This window comes from Antedon bifida, chromosome 7, assembly GCF_963402885.1.
Source record: "Antedon bifida chromosome 7, ecAntBifi1.1, whole genome shotgun sequence".
Lineage (NCBI taxonomy): Eukaryota > Metazoa > Echinodermata > Crinoidea > Comatulida > Antedonidae > Antedon > Antedon bifida.
Window position 1 is genome coordinate 21,600,381 of NC_136232.1, and position 21,508 is coordinate 21,621,888.

General features: G+C 34.7%; 1 protein-coding gene and 1 long non-coding RNA gene across 2 annotated transcripts in view; one reads left to right on the plus strand and one right to left on the minus strand.

The window, feature by feature from the left end:
- LOC144848575 (uncharacterized) overlaps positions 1 to 21,508 on the plus strand; it is a 76,713-nt gene that overhangs the window by 41,435 nt on the left and 13,770 nt on the right. The window lies entirely within an intron of this gene.
- LOC144848132 (uncharacterized) lies at positions 3,474 to 5,580 on the minus strand. The gene has a single exon (XM_078704825.1). The coding sequence runs from the start codon at positions 5,574 to 5,576 to the stop codon at positions 4,140 to 4,142; it is 1,437 nt and encodes a 478-aa protein (XP_078560951.1). The 5' UTR covers positions 5,577 to 5,580; the 3' UTR covers positions 3,474 to 4,139.

Genomic DNA, 21,508 nt, shown 5'->3' on the forward strand with positions numbered 1-21,508 from the left:
TTGCAGTAGAAAAATACAAGATTACAAAAATAGGCATCAATATACTATATTCAAATTGAAATCAATCATTGTTGTAGTATGAGACAAATAAGTGTGTTTTAAGTTCCCCCTTAAAAATGTTCAAGGAGGAAGCACTGCGGAGCTGGTATGGAAGAGCATTCCATAGAGTTGGCGCGGCCTTCATGAAACACCTTTCACCATACGATTTGGTTACACATAAAGTAAAAGAATCCTGTAATCGTAATGGCCTATTTGGTTGACATGTTTTTCAGCGATTTCCAACCCTCTTGAAACCATTGTAAGGCGTTCCATGCGATACAATGTCAAAATGTTGGCTACAATATTTTAGGTCATAACCTGATTTCACACTACGAAAGTAATTGAGTGTGTTCAGTAAACGCTTTAGTCGTGTACAACGCCATCTACCGGTGGTTCGGGGAACATTGCGTAGTAAATTCTCGAGGAGTTTGATATTAACTGTGTGTGGCAACACTCGCGTTTGGAAATAAGTAAATAAAAGTCATCTACTGGGACTCGAACTCACGAAGATTAGTCCACATCATCAGGAGACTACGTTTTACACGCGGCGCTAAACTATTTGAACTATGTATACATAGCGCCCTCATTTGGTTATTATAGATGCGACGAAATACTGTGATTGGTAGCAAAGAATATATATCACAAGAATGAGTAATCCGCGATTTTCCCTGTAACAGTAATATTGTCCATGTGGTAGGGCGCCGCCATAAGTGTGGATGTATCTGGGATGTATACAACTTTTTGTGACGGTTTCACAAATCAAAGGCTGGACCACCGGTAGTATTTTCATGATAAAAAATGTTATCAACTACATGCCAACATCATGTTTAATACTATTTGGATATTTAATTGTTCGTTTTATGCAATTTATTTAGCAAAAACTGCCGTGTAAACAGTTTGCTTTATCAACCGGGCGTGTTGGTGTTTACGCGTTTTCACGAAGGATAGTTTAATAATATTCCTATATTTAACTTGTTTCTGGTAAAACAAATAAATGTTAATGACATTTAACATTTTGTCCTAATAATAACATGTATTTTATACTAATTTATATCATAAAAACAATACTGAATTTACCGGGCGTAGAGTAGTACACGGCAATGGTAAAGAATAGGCCATGCTGAGTAACGATTCGTTGATTTTTGGTGTTGCTGTGTTAGGCCTTTTTTGTGAACTAACTTAGCATGTTAGTAAATAATTGTCTGTAAAAATGAATGTACACTAGTTTATTAATAAATATGTATTATAAAATAGTTTACAATTGCAAAAACTATTATCATAATTCCATTTAACGTGACATGTATAATATCTATTAAATCAAGTCTTATTTAGTATGTATACATCCGCCCTTATGAGGGCGGGCATCACTCACTGGAGCTCTCTGTTACAAATTTCTCATGCAAAAATCGCGGAATACTCATTCTTGTAATATATATTCTTTGTTGGTAGTAAGTAACCTGGAACGCGCGGCGTGCTGAACATCCAGTGATTCGGCTTATTATTTATTCGGCCTACCTGATAATAATATTATTATTAATTTAGGCTTATTGATGGAAATTCTTCTGTTAATTAATAGGTCTAAGTGAATTATAATTTTATATTTTCTGGATGAGACACCGTTTCTCTGGATCTTGAAATAGCAAAAAAGTATTGATGGCTCAATTATTTGTTTTAAATAGTATGTAGACTAAAATCTTATTCACCCACAATAATGTTTATAATGACAATATTTATTCATTTTATATGGTTTTGTTTATTTACACTCCCAATTCATTCTGTGTGAAAGACACAGCTGCTGTTAACAATCAATTGATTCAATATGTATTAAAGTTTTATTTATTTCTTTTTATTTATATTTACATATAATATTTTTGGTATCATAGCAGTGTTCTCCGGTTTTACCAGCAAGATTAACTGGTATAAACTGCTTTCAATCTGTATTAAAAATTCTGTAAACACCTGTCCTAGTACTACTCGTACTGGTACTGTAGGCTAGGCCTAGCTACTTGTATTAACGTTACAATCAGACAGATACTATATTTTGTAAATTGGAGTGCATTTTTTATCTATATTTATAAAATCTTACACTTTCCAATTACACTTTCATTATTATCACTTTAATAGGATTCGGTACCTCGCTTAATTGTCCAGAATTGATTTCTAAATTGGGAGAACACTGTACAATACTGGTTTGTGGATCACCATCACCAGTTTCTAATTTTGTCCCATTAACTAGTTAATTATTTATTGTGTACTAAGAATGACTATTAATTTGTAACAAACATCTTAAATCACCTAATTTTAGTGATTAAATGCAGTAGTAATTGTATTTGGGTAATTTTTTTGACAAAATATAGAATTAGATGATGGTATTCCAATACTGTATCAATTATTGTAAATGTAAAATATAGTCTTTACTTACCACCGTCATAGGCGTAAGAGAAACGACTACATACGTATACATCACAAGCATCTTTTTGTATAATTGTGAACTGACAGTGGAAAATGACAGTATCACAACAGAGTGAAATCGATGTATTTCAACGAAATTTCAAAGAGAATAATAGGTATAAGTTGCCCGGAGAGAATAAACAAAATGAAGATTTGTACAAAAGAACAGGATAAATTGAGTGGAGTAAAGAAAAGAAGGGTGACATGGTATGGTCACCTGCTCCGTTTAAATGAAAAAACACCAGCTAAGATCGCACCCAGAGAGGTTCAGCGAAAGACCAAGATACCAAAAGAAAGACCAAAAACAACATTGATGGATGGCAAACATAAAAAAGAAACCAGAACTATTCACATGCGGACCTATACACATGCTTGCTCAAAAACGTACTGAGTAGCAAATGTTTAACACGTTTAGCGTTTAAGATGATTCAATAGTATCAGAGTTTAAAGGTATCAAGAAAATTCAATTTCAGTTTACTTGTTACTGCTCGCCGGCTTTTGAAAATTGTCTCCTATCTTTTAACACTAGCAGGTCTGAAAATAATACTAAAAAGTGTTCCAGAATTGGGACCCTTGTCCGGATTGCCTCCAAAATTTAATGGAGTGGTCCTTTAACACATAATATCTATCTGTATTTAATTCTGGTAAAGATCTTCCAATAACTTTTTGAGTTATCCTGCTAAGAAAACAGACAGAGGATGTCGCCTATAGTATAAAAAAACTGTTTACATATTTGTTCCAACTTCCAACTTATCAATTCCTTTTAGGATTTTAAATACCCGGATCAGTGAAGCTCTTTTCTTTCCATAAATCAACGTAGGAAGATTTAGCCTTTTTAATCTATCATAATTAATCTATACCCCATAATTCCGGATATAGACACTAGGCTAGCAGCTGCCAGGTAGGGCCTAGGTAACAATAAACTCTGTCTAGCTAGGCCTAGCAAAGTTCTGATGATAGAGCTGAGATAAATAAGACTGAGATACTGGGAAAAGACAATGATAGAACCAGGTAAAAATAAACTACAAAATGTTTTAAACCAGACAATACATCATTATTTATTTACAGATTAACACATTTTTACGTAGTCCGTAATGTGCGTTGACAAAAATTAAATATTCTTACAGTAGCAGGAACGAAATTTATCGGTATCGTTTTAATTCCATATAAATAGTCTCAATTACGCACGAACATCGTAAGTTGTAAATGAATGTTACTTCTGTTAGTATTTATGTACACATTTAAAAAATTGTTTCTTTATCACAAATATAGCAAGTGCGGACCGCACAAATTCTATAGGTTTAAGGATTTTCGAAAAACTAATACAGTTTATGTTTAATCTACTGAGGCACAGGGACTACACAATAATATCAAATTTAAATGAGAGAAGTATACATCTTCTATGTAAAGCTTAGCGACAGAATTATTAGGTCACGTGATGAGAACGTTTTTGTTGCGTCCAACCTATTCAGAGAATCAATGGTTCTGTTCACATTTTACACACTTTATACATTGTGTGTGGTAGGTTCAACTTGTCTTTTATTTAGTTGTTATACCATGAGGCGATTTAATGCACAAACTCGCATCTGCGACGTCACTATTTAACTCTATATTATATTCATCGTGGGAGATACTTTATTTACACTTTCTTATTGTGTCCCATTTTCTTTCCTATCTGGAGATGCGTCAATAGAAGGAGTTTTCTTGGTTTTGTTCTTTAAATAGAGTTTCAATTGATTACATATAACACTAACCAGAATCAAACCAACTATACCAGAAACTAAGCCAATTATAATGATAACGCCTTTCTCTAAACCGCTATCATCGCTAGTATCATCAGCCTCTCTAGCTTCAGTTTGCGTGGTATCCTCGCCATTAGTTACTCTTGAAGTAGCGGTAGTTTCCACATCACGTACAGTGGTTGTTGATGGTGACATAGTTGTAGACGACAATGTGGTGGGCTCTAATGTGGTTGACGCAATCGTTGTCGGTTCAATAGCCATTACACATACAGTATTATCAATTGTAAAAGTATCGTTACCTTCTCCAATCTTATTCATAACTAAGCATTCTAATACACACGGAGTGACCGTCATATTTTCAGGGATGGTCAAATTGTCATCTGTCAGTATGATGTATACTGGTAATTCCGTTTCTCCATTTTTCAAAACTTGACAAGATACGTTAGAACCAAGAACCTCGCATTCCATTGGCAAGCCTTCTTCTGAATCTTCCTGTGCAAGTGTCAGTGTTCCTTCACCAGGATCAATACATTCCATGTCAGTGTCACCAAGACACAGACTCCATTTGAATTGAGTAGCATCAGGATTTGAAACAGCTCCACACGTAAATGAAGCGTTTCCGTAAGGTACAATCCCATATTGAGTGATTTCAACGATAGGTTTATGTTTGACATTCAATGTTTTGGAACAATCATAAGGCATATTGAATATCTGGTTGTCAACAGTGCATCTTAGCAGAGCACCGTCATCCGCTGCTGTAACAATGAAAGAGGTTGACAATGTACTTCTTCCGGCGTTTTTATCAGGGTCTACAGTTGCATTTAACAATATATCGGAATTACTCAATAAATTCATTTCTACATTTAGTATTCTGCTTTTAAATATACATTCAAATGGAACTGTAGCTCCTTCTGCCAGATTATCATCAACTGTGCATGTTGGTGACATTGGCTCTTTATGAACACTAAGCTTAGCTCCGTCGCTACCTACTAAAAAGTCACCATTGTTATCTGTAATAATACACTGGTAATCTATTTGGTCTTCTAAATTTTGTACTCCAGTGATTTGTAAGTTAAATGTTCCGTCATCTCCAATAATCTTATACCGGTCAAGCTTCAGTGTAGTTGATTCTACTACAGTTCTGTTGTGACTGTATTCAGTACTTGATTGAAATCTTCTCCAAACTACAGTGTTACTCCCAAGTCCGTCTACGGTGCAATACAATGTTGTGTTACCTCCTACAATTGCATCCGTGTCTTCAGGAGCAGTAGTGATTGTAGAAGCATTAACAAATAAACACATTGTATAACACTGAAAGAACACTATTATCGCATTATAGGCCATTCTCGAACGTAACTTAAAAAATGATATTTAGCAGAGAAACTCCACGAACGTTTAGTTTCTATGAGAGTACCAGTGGTAATAAACAAACCTACCGATTGTTCGATCTAAATGCGACGGTTCAATAACTTTAACGTAAAAAGATGAATGAAAATACCTATCGATCTTTGAAGATACCCTGTAGTTAGTTGTTTTTGACATGCTCAGAACTACTGTGAATTATTACCTATATTGAGCATTAGCTGACTGAGTTTTAGTGTTTCCTTACAGTTCTTTCCTCATCATTTAAACAACTTTAGTTAATTAAAGATTTGCTTAACTAAAATGAACAAAAAAATCAGCTTAAGCTATAGCGTTACGTGGTTGCTCGATTTCTAACTATTTGCTTACACGTACCTTCTGCTTGCTGACTACAGTTTCCCAAAACCCATTTTCTGACTACAGTTTGCAGAAACCCATTTTGCTGACTACTGTTTTCCGAATCCAGTTTGCCGAAACCCACAGTTTCCTGGCTACAGTTTTGCTGACTACAGTTTCTCGAATCCCAGTTTGCAGAAACCCAGTTTGCCAATTCCAGTTTTACCAAAATACAGTTTGCTGACTACAGTTTGCCAAACCCAGTTTGCTGACTACAGTTTGCCGCATCCCAGTTTGCTGACTACAGTTTTCCGAATCCCAGGTTGCCGAATCCCAGTTTGCTGACTACTGTTTGCCGAATCCCAGTTTGCTGACTACAGTTTGCCGCATCCCAGTTTGTTGACTACAGTTTTCCGAATCTCAGGTTGCCGAATCCCAGTTTGCTGACTACTGTTTGCCGAATCCCAGTTTGCTGACTACTGTTTGCCGAATCCCAGTTTGCTGACTACAGTTTGCCGAATCCCAGTTTGCTGACTACTGTTTTCCGAATCCCAGTTTGCTGACTACAGTTTGCCAAACCCAGTTTGCTGACTAGTTTGCCGAATCCCATTTTGCTCACTACAGTTTGCCAAACCCAGTTTGCTGACTACTGTTTGCCGAATCCCAGTTTGCTGACTACAGTTTGCCGAATCCCAGTTTGCTGGAACCCAGTTTGCTGACTACAGTTTGCCGAATCCCAGTTTGCAGACTACAGTTTGCCGAAACCCAGTTTGCTGACTACAGTTTGCCGAATCCCAGTTTGCAGACTACAGTTTGCCGAAACCCAGTTTGCTGACTACAGTTTGCCGAATCCCAGTTTGCTGGAACCCAGTTTGCTGACTACAGTTTTCCGAATCCCAGGTTGCCGAATCCCAGTTTGCTGACTACTGTTTGCCGAATCCCAGTTTGCTGACTACAGTTTTCCGAATCCCAGGTTGCCGAATCCCAGTTTGCTGACTACTGTTTGCCGAATCCCAGTTTGCTGACTACTGTTTGCCGAAACCCAGTTTGCTGACTACAGTTTGCCGAATCCCAGTTTGCTGGAACCCAGTTTGCCGACTATAGTTTTTGCCGAATCCCCGTTCGCGGACTACAGTTTGCTGAAACCCTTACTGAAACCTATTTCGCTGACTACGGTTTGCTGTCTACCGTCTGGCAACCCTGTATAATGTTCATACATATTGCCAATGGATTAAAACTAATATGAATTGCTTTCATATATGCTGCAGTGTGCCTATTGTTTTTGTCATGGATGACGTTTTAACATTATTTTTGATTGTTTTATTTTATAAAGAATGATTATCAGTAAGTAAGATAGATCATGAATATAACTATTATAACATATAACAACAGTATTCTATTTCAGAAGATTGTTTTTTAGAGAAAACAAGTGGGAGGGGTGAGTGTTATGACATTTTCAGGCAATAAGTATATTTCTAAGAAATTATTGATATATCAATATCTGAAAATTATATTTTTATAAAGTAGCTACTGTTGGCGTGGCAGAAATTCCAGAGTAGTTGTTGGCTTGTCATCAGTTTACACATCAGGTAGCCTACAGTAGTCGTGATTGTGACAGTTGTGGATACATGTGGTTGGATCGGATGTTGTTGACAGATATCGTTGTCGTTTCAAAAGATTATCTTTACCTTCTCTGATCTCATTCTAAGCATTCTAATAAACATGGAGTATTGACCGTTATTCATTAAATTATTATTATTTGTCTAAATAGAGTCTAGAGTTCCTCCAGCTTTATTTTCAACACACAAAACTTTTTCAATAAACAAACTCGGTTGTACTTTGCTTTACTACCTGTACATAAACATTGCCTAATTGTATTCAATTGCGCCCTCTCTCGTACACATATTGCACACTAATTTATTTATATATTATTTAATTACAGTTTATCTAAACAGTGAAAAGAACAATATAATATTATAATGAGGAAATGTACTGCGACTGTCAGTCACTGATTCGCGAATGCGTTATAGGCTCTTATTCCACAACAACCTCGTAACAACAAAAACAGCTCTATTTGCCAGAATTCTAAAGTTACTGAACCGTTACATTAGCTTAACAATCGGACAATCCGCTCATAACCATTGATACTCTCATGAAAGCTGACTGTTCGTGAAGTTCTTCTATTATTTTTTGGTTTGATGAATTGCTAATTAAAGTGAGAGGATGTATTCAAATTCCATACTATTGTTCCTTCAGTGTTATACATTTTGTTTATTTGTTAATGCTTCTACAATCACTACTGTTCCTGAAGACACCGATGCAATTGTAGGAGGTAACACAACATTGTATTGCACCGTAGACGGACTTGGGAGTAACACTGTAGTTTGGAAAAGATTTCAATCAAGTACTGAATACAGTCACAACAGAACTGTAGTAGAATCAACTACACTTAAGCTTGACCGGTATAAGATTATTGGAGATGACGGAACATTTAACTTACAAATCACTGGAGTATTACAAGATTTAGAAGACCAAATAAATTACCAGTGTATCATTACAGACAGCAATGGTGACTTCTTAGTAGGTAGCGACGGAGCTAAGCTCAGTGTTCATGATGAGCCAATGTCACCAACATGCACAGTTGATGATAATCTAGAGGAAGGAGATACAGTTCCATTTGAATGTATATTTAATAGCAGAATATCAAATGTAGAAATGAATTTATTGAGTAATTCTGATATACTGTTAAATGCAACTGTAGAACCTGACAAAAACGCCGGAAGAAGTACATTGTCAACCTCTGTCACTGTTACAGCAGCGGATGACGGTGCTCTGTTAAGATGTACTGTTGACAACCAGATATTCAATATGCCTTATGAATGTTCTGTTACAATAAATGTTAAACACGAACCTATCGTGGAAATCACCCAAAATGGAATGCTGTCTAATGGAAACGCTTCATTTACGTGTGGAGCTGTTTCTAATCCTGATGCTACTCAATTTAAATGGAATCTGTGTCTTGGTGACACTGACATGGAATGTATTGATCCAGGTGAAGGAACACTGACACTTGAACAGGAAGATTCAGAAGAAGGCTTGCCAATGGAATGCGAGGTTTTTGGTTCTAATGTATCTTGTCAAGTTTTCAAAAATGGAGAAACAGAGTTACCAGTATACGTCATACTTATAGATGACAATTTGACCATCCCTGACAACATGACGCTGGCGCCATGCTTACTAGAATGCTCAGTTATGAATGCGATTGGAGAAGGTAACGATAATTTTACCATTGATAATACTATATGTGTAATGGCTATTGAACCGACAACAACGATTATGTCTACCACATTAAATCCCACCACAATGATTTCTACCACTATGTTACCATCGACAACAAATCAGCGTAGTATCGCTGTTACCACCGAGACTGATATCATAACAACTGTTGCTGAAATCATAGATGATAAAATAAAGGATTACTATTATATCATTGGTGGTCTTGCTGGTGGAACTGTCGTGCTTTTTGTGATCACGATAGTCATTCTGCTTTACAGAAGATCAAAATCGGATCCCGATGAAGATACAACCGTGACGGCAACTCAGTGGACACATTACCAGAATACAGGTTATGATGATAATGGTGGCTTTGAGGAGGAACCTAAAGATGACAAGGTTCTCTACACTCAAGATAATCCATTTAAGACGTTTGGAAAAGGCAATGAAACTGAGAGTTCTACACATGAATATGATAACATACACGATAAAGACACTTTACCAGTAAATGGTGATAACACAAGACTCGAACCTGAAGGAGAGGTTAACCAAGAAGAAGCACTTCCAGAAGCTAATGTAGATGCTGTTGATCACAGTGGTGTAAATGATCATGTGGAGAATGGCAGTAATGGTGATGTTGCCATCAATATGAACGACGACCCTCAATACGCAGTCGTTAACAAAAGCTCTTTTCGCAATGAACCTAAGTCTGAACCATCATTAGATAACGTGGAAGGTGTGGAATATACGATGGACTCCAATCCGTATTATGAAACAAGCGAAAAACGACCATCGGTAACGCAAATATAAATATGTAACAATTTTCCAAAAATCAAATCTTTCATATTTTGATGTATATATTCTTGTTACTGTTCGATTTTATATAGAAATAAATAATTATATATTTAAATTATTAGTAAAACAAGATAAAATAAGATTATTAAGTTTAAAAACAGAAAACCATTTGTAATAGAACATTGCTTTTAAGAGTTACCAAAGAGTAATAACTGTTATTAGCAACAAAAATAAGTAAATAAAAATAATGTGTCGTAAAATCAGATATTGGTACGTTAACTATTTCATATAATCATGAAACTGCAATAGGCCTACTTGTATATATACCCACAGCATTGTCATTTTTTCAGTTATTTGCCTTTGGATTTATATTATATACAGTATATACAACGTCTATGTATATTTGAGTTAGCTTACAATGTATTCGTTCAATATTCATAACATACGGCCCACACGGCACAATCTAGGCCTACGTGCTTCTGTGTACAATGTCTATTATGTATATTTGTATTATTTATAATGTATTCGTTAATTATCCATAACATAATGTAAGTCCCACTAGCTCAGAAAATCAAATACGTCAGCAGCTATTTTTATAACATTGTAATTATCATTTATAATATTTTTGTAATTTCGAGACTGTGTGGAGGATTACCGTACCACATTAAATTATAAAGGGAATTACATTATCTATTTATATTTCAACTCGATGTACTGTTTACCAGAGATACATTTGCTGCAAACATCAATGGCCTAGCTCTTTCAGTATAATAACAAATTTACCTAATTATAATGTATTTTTTGTACGAGGCCTAACAAATCTTCTAAATTTAAGTTGTATAAAATGAGCTTTAAAAGTTGTTCAATCTCCATAATAAGTTTTTATAAAATTTATGAAATGTAAAGTTTTAATCCGTCTATTTATATTATATTGTATAAATTTTTAAAAATGACAATAACAATTATTATAAATACATTATTATTTTTATTAATAATTATATGGAAATGTGATTGATTACAACGTATTATTATGATTATTTGGTATTGTATAATTAACATTCCGATTGTGTTGTTAAATAAATTAAGACAAAACTTAAACTTAATTGTAGTTTCAATTCTTATTCAATACATAAGTAATGGTATAACTTTATATAAAACTGAGTTTAATAGTTAATTGGGTATAAAGACTCCACTGACAACTATCAACAATATTTTTAGAATTATCGATAGTTAAGCCTATTTCATCATATATCTTGTAATTTTAGGTACTGAATACACTATTCATATCAAAATTGAATCAGTTGGCTTAGTTCGTATTTTAAGGGATTTGTATCCAAGCAAAGTGGGCAAGATCTCGAAGGATTTCTATTGTGCTTTTAACAAAAGCAAGCTTAATTGTTTTATACCATGTTAAACGCAGTTTGATTTAAAAGGTCTCGTCATAACTTCAATCTTAAACAAACGAGAGTGAAAGAAAAGAATGCGGTAAAAACATACACTTAGTTTTTTGGTATATCCAATAGCGATACGAAACCTATTATTGTATGTAATAAGGAAATACAGCCTTAAACCGAATGTTTATTTGTGTTCTTGTAAATAAAGCACTAGACATTTTTGGGGAATTTACTGTGGTACCCATTCTCTGTAGTATAATAGAGCAGCTCGAATTTCCAATATAGTTCTCAAATGTAAAGTAAATAACATTTTATTTCCTCAAAAAAGAAACATTGAACTTGTTCGTACCATCTCCAAAAAATCTTTTACACCCGCTTTGAGGGTCTTACTGTTTATTTAAGACCCCCCGAGGAGTCTATTGTACACGTCTTTTGACAATATTTCTTAAGTGGAATTTATTTCATGTCTGACTTCCGTGTTGACAAAACTTCGAATCGAATGACAAACTTAGTATAAGGAAATAATAATACTAAAAATATATAAACCTATAATGAAAGTATAATGATGCTTGAGGCTATATTATTCAGCACGTTTCTATAGTTATTATTCAGAGCTCTATGAATTAAGAAAATACGTATGTTTCCTTAAATTTTGACACTATATCTTTTAAGTGAGGGATCGAGGGGGACGAAGTAATACCCGTTTCTGGATGCTGTATCCCCAAAAATATAGCCCAACAATATCAGCTAGTATCATGGAATATCATGGCAAAACATCATCTCATTTGCATTATACATGTGGTGCCTGTATCGTGTAAGGATTGGTTAAGGGTTATGTATTATGTGATACTAGGATATACATGTGAAACACATGTGTGATGCTCTATACAAATATTCCTATGATACAGGGTAAATCTAGATACAGTACTTGTTGTATAATCCTCCCACTAGACACAACACAAGAGTACACGTAACGAAAGTAATTTGACCAATCACATGCGAAAGTGTTGTTGATCCGTCGCTTGCGATAGGTCAATTACGTGCGTGGCAGGGTGTAATACGTCATTGCGGCGGGGCGCGATTGCGTACTAAGTGGATGTTGATGTGGTCTTTGAGGATAGCATATTTACAACACATAAATTCCATCCCTTACGAATATGCAGTAGTCTGCAGGTAGTTTTAATATGGTACGGAATACATGTTTATTAATGTAACTAAACGTATTGAAATATTATACATTTTAGTATGTACACTGTTTATGTTTCTAAAACCATGTTTAGATTATAAATAACACTGTGCGTTATTTTATTGTGTGTGATATACTGAATACCAACTTAACGTTGTATCCTGTACTTGTATTTTGAATAATACGAAAAGAATAATCTATTCAATAAATCTGTGCAACTGGGCATAAAATGGAACAAGCTTCAAATAATATCTACTCGAATGCTTTTCGACAAAAGCAAGTTACAATGACGGGGAACAGGCTTACAAAAATCAGTCCTTTGCTGTCAGTATAGAATACAAATCAGTGCCCTATGAATACAATTGTGTAGGTATAATGTTATTGAAAACCACTGCCTAGAATATCATTAGAATTTTAGATTATCTCTGCATTTGCATGATCTGTAATCCTGTCTTGTGTAGTGTACTATCTTACGCTAAGACGTGATTTGAATAAATCCAACTTAGAGACAGATTTAGCCGTAAACAATAGGGGAAAGTAAATACTAATACTATTGTTCGAATCTAGAATTGAAAGGTTATATTTAAGGACTGACACTAGGCCTAATACAATTTAGATTCATACACACGACCCAAAAGCAATTGTATCTAGTCACGATATCAGCTTTATCGTGTTAGGTCTAACATAAGTCTCAGTTAGGCTTATAGAGTATGGAGTGTCAACCATGATAGGCCTATACTAGCTCAGGATTGAATCCTGGACCTGAAGAAATATTTGCCCAATAACCACACCAAGCTTCAGGAGGTTCACTATGTTATCATCAACACAAATTACATTGTGTCCTACTAATCAATAGACAACGTACATAATTATATTGTTACAGTTTGGATTGACGAGAGTTAACACGCGTTTACACGGCTGCAATTACACATTTACTCGATAATAAATGGAGGGTCGATTTAAACAGTGTATGCCTTATAGTGCCTATCCACAGAAACTTTGAAGTATAGTAGTATCTCGGACTCAGCAACGTAAAACATGGCTCGTACTGTAAACATTATTTAGTATAGCATTTATTTATCAAATTCGGCAAAATTGCTAAAGAGAAAACAATATGAGCCTAAAAACCCCAACAACACATAGAAATGGGAAACAATTTAACGTTAAATTGGTGTATGGTTATTAAACAGGAAGGAAATTTCCACGTTATTTACTACTAGGAGTTAGGCTAACTGAATGATGGAATGGAACCATTCTTCCTAGGTAGAACTATAAGGTGCAATGAACCCAATAAATTCTCACGCTCCGTTGAGTATATAGCGATTATTGTAACAAATTACGTAATTCGAACTGTCAAAGCTAAAATTTATTTTGTCACTCTTGCCGCTGCCATATTCCAGAGATACTGACAAAATACATGCATTTTAAGCATTTGAAAAGTAAGGGGAGCGATCGGACACTTCATGACGTAATTTACACTTTCCCCAGCCTGTTGTTTGTTTATAATGTCAGGTATTACACCCGGTCGACGTTTCGATTTTTGTCTGTAAATTTCAACAAAACGCCATGTACCGTGTACACTACATCTAGAACCCACAATACTTTATTGAATTATAATATGTAGGCCTATTGGTGGATATAATAATAGCTCAGTGTACGAATAGCATACCGAAACCAGTAGACAAACATAGCATTGGAGCATTAAAGTATTTAACAATGCCGTCTGTTCATAGCCAGGTTGTACGTGTCAATATAATGTACCTACCTGGGGAAAAATACAATTCAGTTCTGGAAACGACCCGTTAAGAAATTAAGTCGCAACAGAGTTTAGAAAAGGTCAACAGTGTAACGAGACGTATACTTGTCAATGCCAACTTTACCTCTGGTGTGACCTTACAGAACAACCTAAGCTATGAACACGTCCCCATCTACCTCCCTACACCCCCACCCAATTCCCCAAGGCGATGACGGGTTAGAACAAATGTAGCAACTGAAAACAACCGTTCAAAAATATTGCGATTAATTGGTGGTTTCGATGAATATTATCATGCATTTGTAAATTGTAGTCAGGTGATTTTTACGACATATGAATACTGTACCAACCAGGATATAATTTTGTGAAATGAAAACAAAAATCATTGTTATTAAGTGCAGCTATAGAGTGAAAATGTTTTAGTCTCAACAAAGTCTTTTACAAGTCAAAGATACTCTCCAGGTGGAATGCCACTGAGATGAGGATAGTACATAATTATAGTACAGTCTTCTTTATTTTGAATTCATTTATATGTACTATACTCTCTATGAACCAGACATTCCGAAATAAAAGATTGAATGGATAGGCTGCAAACTTTTCAAATATTCCTAACTCCACTAAAAGGTAAATTCCGGGTCCCTTCCACCACCAAAATGACTGATTGAACAAAACGAAAACAACACTGTTGTTGGTGATGTATTCGAGTACTAACAAATCAATACACACATGCATAATGTATTTTATACATATTTGGTCAGGTGTTTTTACGATCTATAGGCCAAGTACCAACTAGAGATGCTAGTACTTTGGCAAATGACTGACAATTATGGCATGTGCAAGGCTTTGACAATTACAGATGGTAAAATATGCCTACAGGCATAAGAAAAGTGATATTCGCCCATTGCAAAAGGAAGCAATGCAACTGAATTGCATCCTCACTTTGGCCTAAAAGCTCAATAATTTCCTCGTCTCGAAATACCACACATATTTCTCTCTCAACTTACGGTAGAGTCCCAGCAGTGTCCCAACACAGCTTCTCTTGTTGACAGTAACGAAATTAGATTTTTACATGCATGACAAAACAAATGATATGCATGAAATCAACCGATTTGATTACACAGATCGCGCAGTATTTACAATAAATTGAGAGAGCGGTAATTCTTTATAGTCGCTCTAATTTTGAACAGAAGGCCAATAATAGCGAATTAATTAATCTTATTTAAATAATAACAATCGTATAATGTCTCCATAAAATTCATACAATCAGTTTGCCTTACATTGTATTGCATTGTTAGACAAGCTGGTGTTATGTCCCATCCATCCAGGGCCCATTCCAGCTTAGTAATGTACCCATATCGTTTGGTTCCAGGGGCCAAACTTACCCGGGTAAATGAACACACAGCAGTGAACAGACACGACGTTGTGGCGGTTCCAGAATTTTACATGGGACTGGGGTTACGTGGGTATAAAAATATGGTTAGATAGTGGCAACATAATAATTAAAATTAAGAAACAATATAACATTCAGCTGAGAATTGTGTGCGTAAAGGTGATAGACATTTATTGTTTATGGTAAGGTCACATTATAAGGGGTAATACGGATATAAAACCGTATTACCTGTTGATTTAGTGAAAACTTTGCTCATACAATTTTTTCAGTCGTGTGGGCCTATGCTGATACATATAACTGATACGGTAACTTAGGTTAGACAGTGGTACCATGGTGGTGGTGGTACAATATATATTAATGTAATAATAAACATTATAACATTAATGATTGAACAATTGTATTTTGTGCATAAAGGTGATATAAATGTATTTATTATGGTACGGTGGAATACGGAGATACACCGTATTACAAACTGATCTTGGAAAACGTCTATTCGCCCGTACATAGTTTTAGTCGTGAGTTCAGAACAACAGTATAGGCCTAATACTGATACCAAACTGATAACTATAACTTTATCGTTTTTTAATAACATTGAGGCTCAGTGGGAATATTCTAATGATTCAAAAATGATCTTTAGGTCACGCTACATATTTTTAAACCACGTTTGCTATCGCACCCTTTAGACCTAAAGTTTGTTTTTTTCAATGGTACAATGGTTCTTCAATTATACAAAAGGGCATTGGTTTCATAATAGTGAATCATCATCGTATTTGCCTACGCTCTGAATAGTTCCTTTACAATCAGGGATATTGTTTTCAATAAGCCTTCAACATTGCATATAATACCAACCACACAGCCAACTTAGTAGCTAATCGTAAAGGAGATGAGACATAGAAATATATCCGGCGTGGTTTACAATGCGTATAATTATCCACGATGGTCCAAAGCCGTGAAAAACGATGTTGGCCTACAGCATAACCAATTCTAAACCGTATAGTTTTTAGACTGGTAATAGAATTACTGTATTTAACTCTGAACTTTCTAGAGTAATATTGTAAATACAAACAGCCCTAAGAATAGCCACCTAAATAGACACACTGGTATATGCATATCAAGCGGAAGATCCGGGTTCGATTCTCGGTTGGGTGACTTTTTTCTCATTCAGATTGCCTAATCGTTACCGTTTAAAAATGTATTTCTTAATATTTAATATAGGCCTAGGCGGTTTACAATTTTCTTCTATTCATGTCAAAATATATACTATCATCTAAAATATTATTATTATAAATTATATACCGGTAGATTTTTGAATAGCTATTTTGGTAACTTCTCGTTTTGGTCTATCTATCAGAGATGACGTCATGATTAGGCTGCTTACCAAGCCTTTTTAATTTTTCGTTTGTTTTTTGTTTGCTTGCTTTAGCTTTTTTGTGAATATCCATAAATTTACATACATAATTGCTGCTATCAAGCAATTCCTCAAATTAAATCAATTATTATTTAGTATTTTTCATCAAATCGTCACAATAGGAAAAACGTCATAACACTTATTTACTTTAGTTTGTATTGTAGAATAAACTAAAGAACAGTTCCTGTTACTGTACTTTTCGTAAATTGAGTGACGTGCCTTCATTATTGTGGTTAATTAGTCCTATCCTTTATTATTTTATCAGTTTTGTCAAATGTATTATCTGACGCCATCTATACTTCCATTATTAACGTCAAACAATTAACTGCACTTGTATTAGCTTTTTGAGTACTAAGTTGCGGTTTCGTATGTAATACTAAGTAATTATTAAATCGTGAATTTCAAAACCACTTCTACTGACCTGAATATAAACTCGAATTTTGCTTTTCTTAATCAGTACACTCTCAGTTTGTCTCATTTTCTTAATTTAGGTGACGTAAGCCTATAAGGGAGGACACCGGGGGGTCGAGTCGGCGGAGTGGGGGTATTCCAGGTTTTTGGTGCAGGGGAAAAATCAAATTATAAAATGAATACTTGAATTTGATAATACAACAGTGTATACCACCGACACTATAGTGTTATTTTATCCGGCTATAAAGCGGCACAGAATGTTGTTGACCTTTCTCGCGTTGGCCATGAGGGAAAATTACCCCTCCCCTATATCCCTCGTCTTGTTGTGGGAAAATCACGACGTCAACACTGTCACGGGAATCACGCTTGTATAAAAAATGATAAAACAAACATCATATTACGGATGGGGGACCTCTGGACCTGCCACTGTGTACATTTTGTTTTAATTTTGGGGAAAACCGTCCCTCTCTTAAAGAGCAGGGGTCGTGAAACACATGGTTTGTCTGTGATTCTTTTTGGGCCAGCCTGTGGTGGTCCGAGGGCGCTAGACATTCGGCCAGCCCAGAGCCATATATATAAAGAGTTACGACATTGGATTATAGTCACGTGATATGCAGATCAATTTGTGTCAAACTTGTCTCCGTTAATGCATGTAAAGTATAGGAGCAAGAAAATACTTTAAACTTTTTCTTATATTTAAAAAAATGTAATTGCACATTTTATGGTGAAATATCGATGTGCACAGCGTACAGAAGTACTTGCGGCAGAGAATATTGCGCGCGCGTGCGCTAGTACATTATAAAGTTCGATTGATTGATTTTGGAACGAAACATCTCATAACTACGTCCTATTAATAACAATTATGTAATATTTTCAATTCATAATGCATGCTTTGATGACTAAATAAAATAATAAAGTGTCGTGGATATATTTGTTAATATATTGAATAGGGTATGAACAATATTAAAATAATAAAGGCAAATTATTACAAATGAAATGATGAACGAGTCTCTGAAAGTTTGTGTCGAAAACACACAGAGAGCCATATACTGTATAAAAAGAGGGGCGAATTTGTGTGTTTTTTGTATTGGTTCATGCTTTGATGTATCCTGACTTGCATAGGCCCTAGCATTTATTCTTTTGTTATTATAGACACAATATATATATGTTACCAAATTAATACCATTAATAAAATTAATTACTAAAATAAAAACGGAATATAAGCGTTATTTCATAGACAAAAAAATTTAAAAATAATGCATGAACTATAGGAAAACGCTATACAAAACAGAGCCATATATATAAAGAGTTACGACATTGGATTATAGTCACGTGATATGCAGATCAATTTGTGTCAAACTTGTCTCCGTTATTGCATGTAAAGTATAGGAGCAAGAAAATACTTTAAATTTTTTCTTATATTTAAAAAAATGTAATTGCACATTTTACGGTGAAATATCGATGTGCACAGCGTACAGAAGTACTTGCGGCAAAGAATATTGCGCGCGCGTGCGCTAGTACATTATAAAGTTCGATTGATTGAATTTGGAACGAAACATCCTATAACTACGTCCTATTAATAACAATTATGTAATATTTTCAATTCATAATGCATGCTTTGATGACTAAATAAAATAATAAAGTGTCGTAGATATATTTGTTAATATATTGAATAGGGTATGAACAATATTAAAATAATAAAGGCAAATTATTACAAATGAAATGATGAACGAGTCTCTGAAAGTTTGTGTCAAAAACACACAGAGAGCCATATACTGTATAAAAAGAGGGGTGAATTTGTGTGTTTTTTGTATTGGTTCATGCTTTGATGTATCCTGACTTGCATGTAGGCCTTAGCATTTATTCTTTTGTTATTATAGACACAATATATATACGTTACCAAATTAATACCATTAATAAAATTAATTACTAAAATAAAAACGGAATATAAGCGTTATTTCATAGACAAAAAAATCTAAACATAATGCATGAACTATAGGAAAACGCTATACAAAAGAGACGCGCGCGCCCTCAGCGTGCGAATTTTTTGACACAAAAATGGCTTCTAATTTTCATTGTCGTAACTCTTTATATATATGGCTCTGATACAAAAGAGACGCGCGCGCCCTCAGCGTGCGAATTCTTTGACACAAAAATGGCTTCTAATTTTCAATGTCGTAACTTTTTATATATGGCTCTGGGCCAGCCCGTGGTCCAGAGGGCGCTAGCATGAAACACACTCGCAGCCTGCCTGGGTCCCGGAGAGCGCTAGACTACAATTTAACTAAGGGCAGGCCTTCTTTAGTAGGCATTATCATGAATAACTAGTAAACACAGGCCTAGGCTATCTAATAGTAGGTCTAGGCCTACGTTACTTTTCCACAGTTTAGGCAAGTACTTCTTTATCATTCGGGCCATGCAAAATAAAAGTTTGCTTAGTAATTTTTAGGTCATGTCTAGCGCCCTCGGACCACTACTATCTTTAAAAAGAACCAGACTGGCGTGGCCGTGTGTTTCATGCTAGCGCACTCGAGACGACCACGGGCTAGCCGAAATGTTTAGCGCCCTCGGACCACAGCTGGCCCAAAAGAACCACCACACGACCCCTTTAAAGATGTATAGTACTTTGACCAAAAATTAGATCGAAAAAAAATGTATTTACCTGAAAAAACTGTAATTTAAAGCAAATAATAGTCAAATTGGCTGCCAGCCATTAATTAATAATTACAGGGATAAAATGAAGAAATGATTATAAAAATTAGATGAAAAAAATGACACTACACATTACTGTAATTATTGTTTACATTTTTTAATGAATGATGAGTAATTGCTAACAACTTGATATATATATATATATATATATATATATTACATCCAATTAACAGGGCGTACAGACAATAACTAAAAGGTGCGAAAGGTGAAATTACGTGCATTTCTCTTATACTATTTTTTTTTTTTAATTTTTATGATTTTTTTTAAAGACTTTATAATTTTTTTTTATTTTTTTTTATATTTTGTTTAATTTATTTTTGCTTACAAATAACTGTCTATGTTGTATATATTTCTTTTATTATTATTACTTTTTTTTAATTTCTTAATTTTTTTATATTTTTTTTTATTTTCAAAGTTTTATTATTTTTTTTCGAAGTTTTAATTTTTTTTTTATATTTTATTTTTTAAAAACTAAAACGGTCTTATAAATAATTTCTGTAAATGAAAATTCGAAAAGTAATTCTTAGGAATTTCCAAAAATGTAAATAACTAAACAGTTCGTTATTGTTTAAAGGTGTACATGGATAAAAGTAAATAAAGTATCGTTGAGAATGTCTCAGTGTTTCGGTTGTTATGCTAAATTCTCCATTAGACGGTTGTAGCATAACAACGTCGAGACATACTCAACCTTACTTTATTTCCTTTTAGAAATACATTTTGTACGGCAAACCTACCTTTACTAACACCTTATTGCTAACATTCTTGTAAAATTCATTAGCTATTAATTACTTACTTCCAATATCTGAAATGTATGTCAACCTATGATAATTCAATAATTTTGTAGGCCTATATAATTTAACAAGGCCAACAGCCATTAAGTCGCGTGCTACAATGCATAGTGATACCGGACCGACAGACAGACCGACAGACCGACCGACAGACCGGCCGACATAGTGAACTATACTGACCGAAATTACTGAACATGTTTAAAAATGTTGAAAAGTTTTAAAATATTTATATTTTTTTAATTTACACGTGCGTAGCCTGTCACTTTTGACGTGCTCGTATAACGTAATTTCTAGTTGAAAAGTAAGTCAAGAAAACAAAAATCGGGCAAAAAGAGTGCGCATAAACATTTAACGCGCAGTGCGCGCGCAAAAATCTGCGCACTCATGGCAATTTTGTAAACGCTTAAAATTGCCTGAAACGTACTCTTATTTCATCGAAAATAAATTTTGAAAATGTTAAGCGCGCGT

Excerpts from the sequence above, each read along its gene's own strand:
- LOC144848132 (XM_078704825.1), bottom strand. The coding sequence starts at position 5,576 with ATGGCCTATAATGCGATAATAGTGTTCTTTCAGTGTTATACAATGTGT.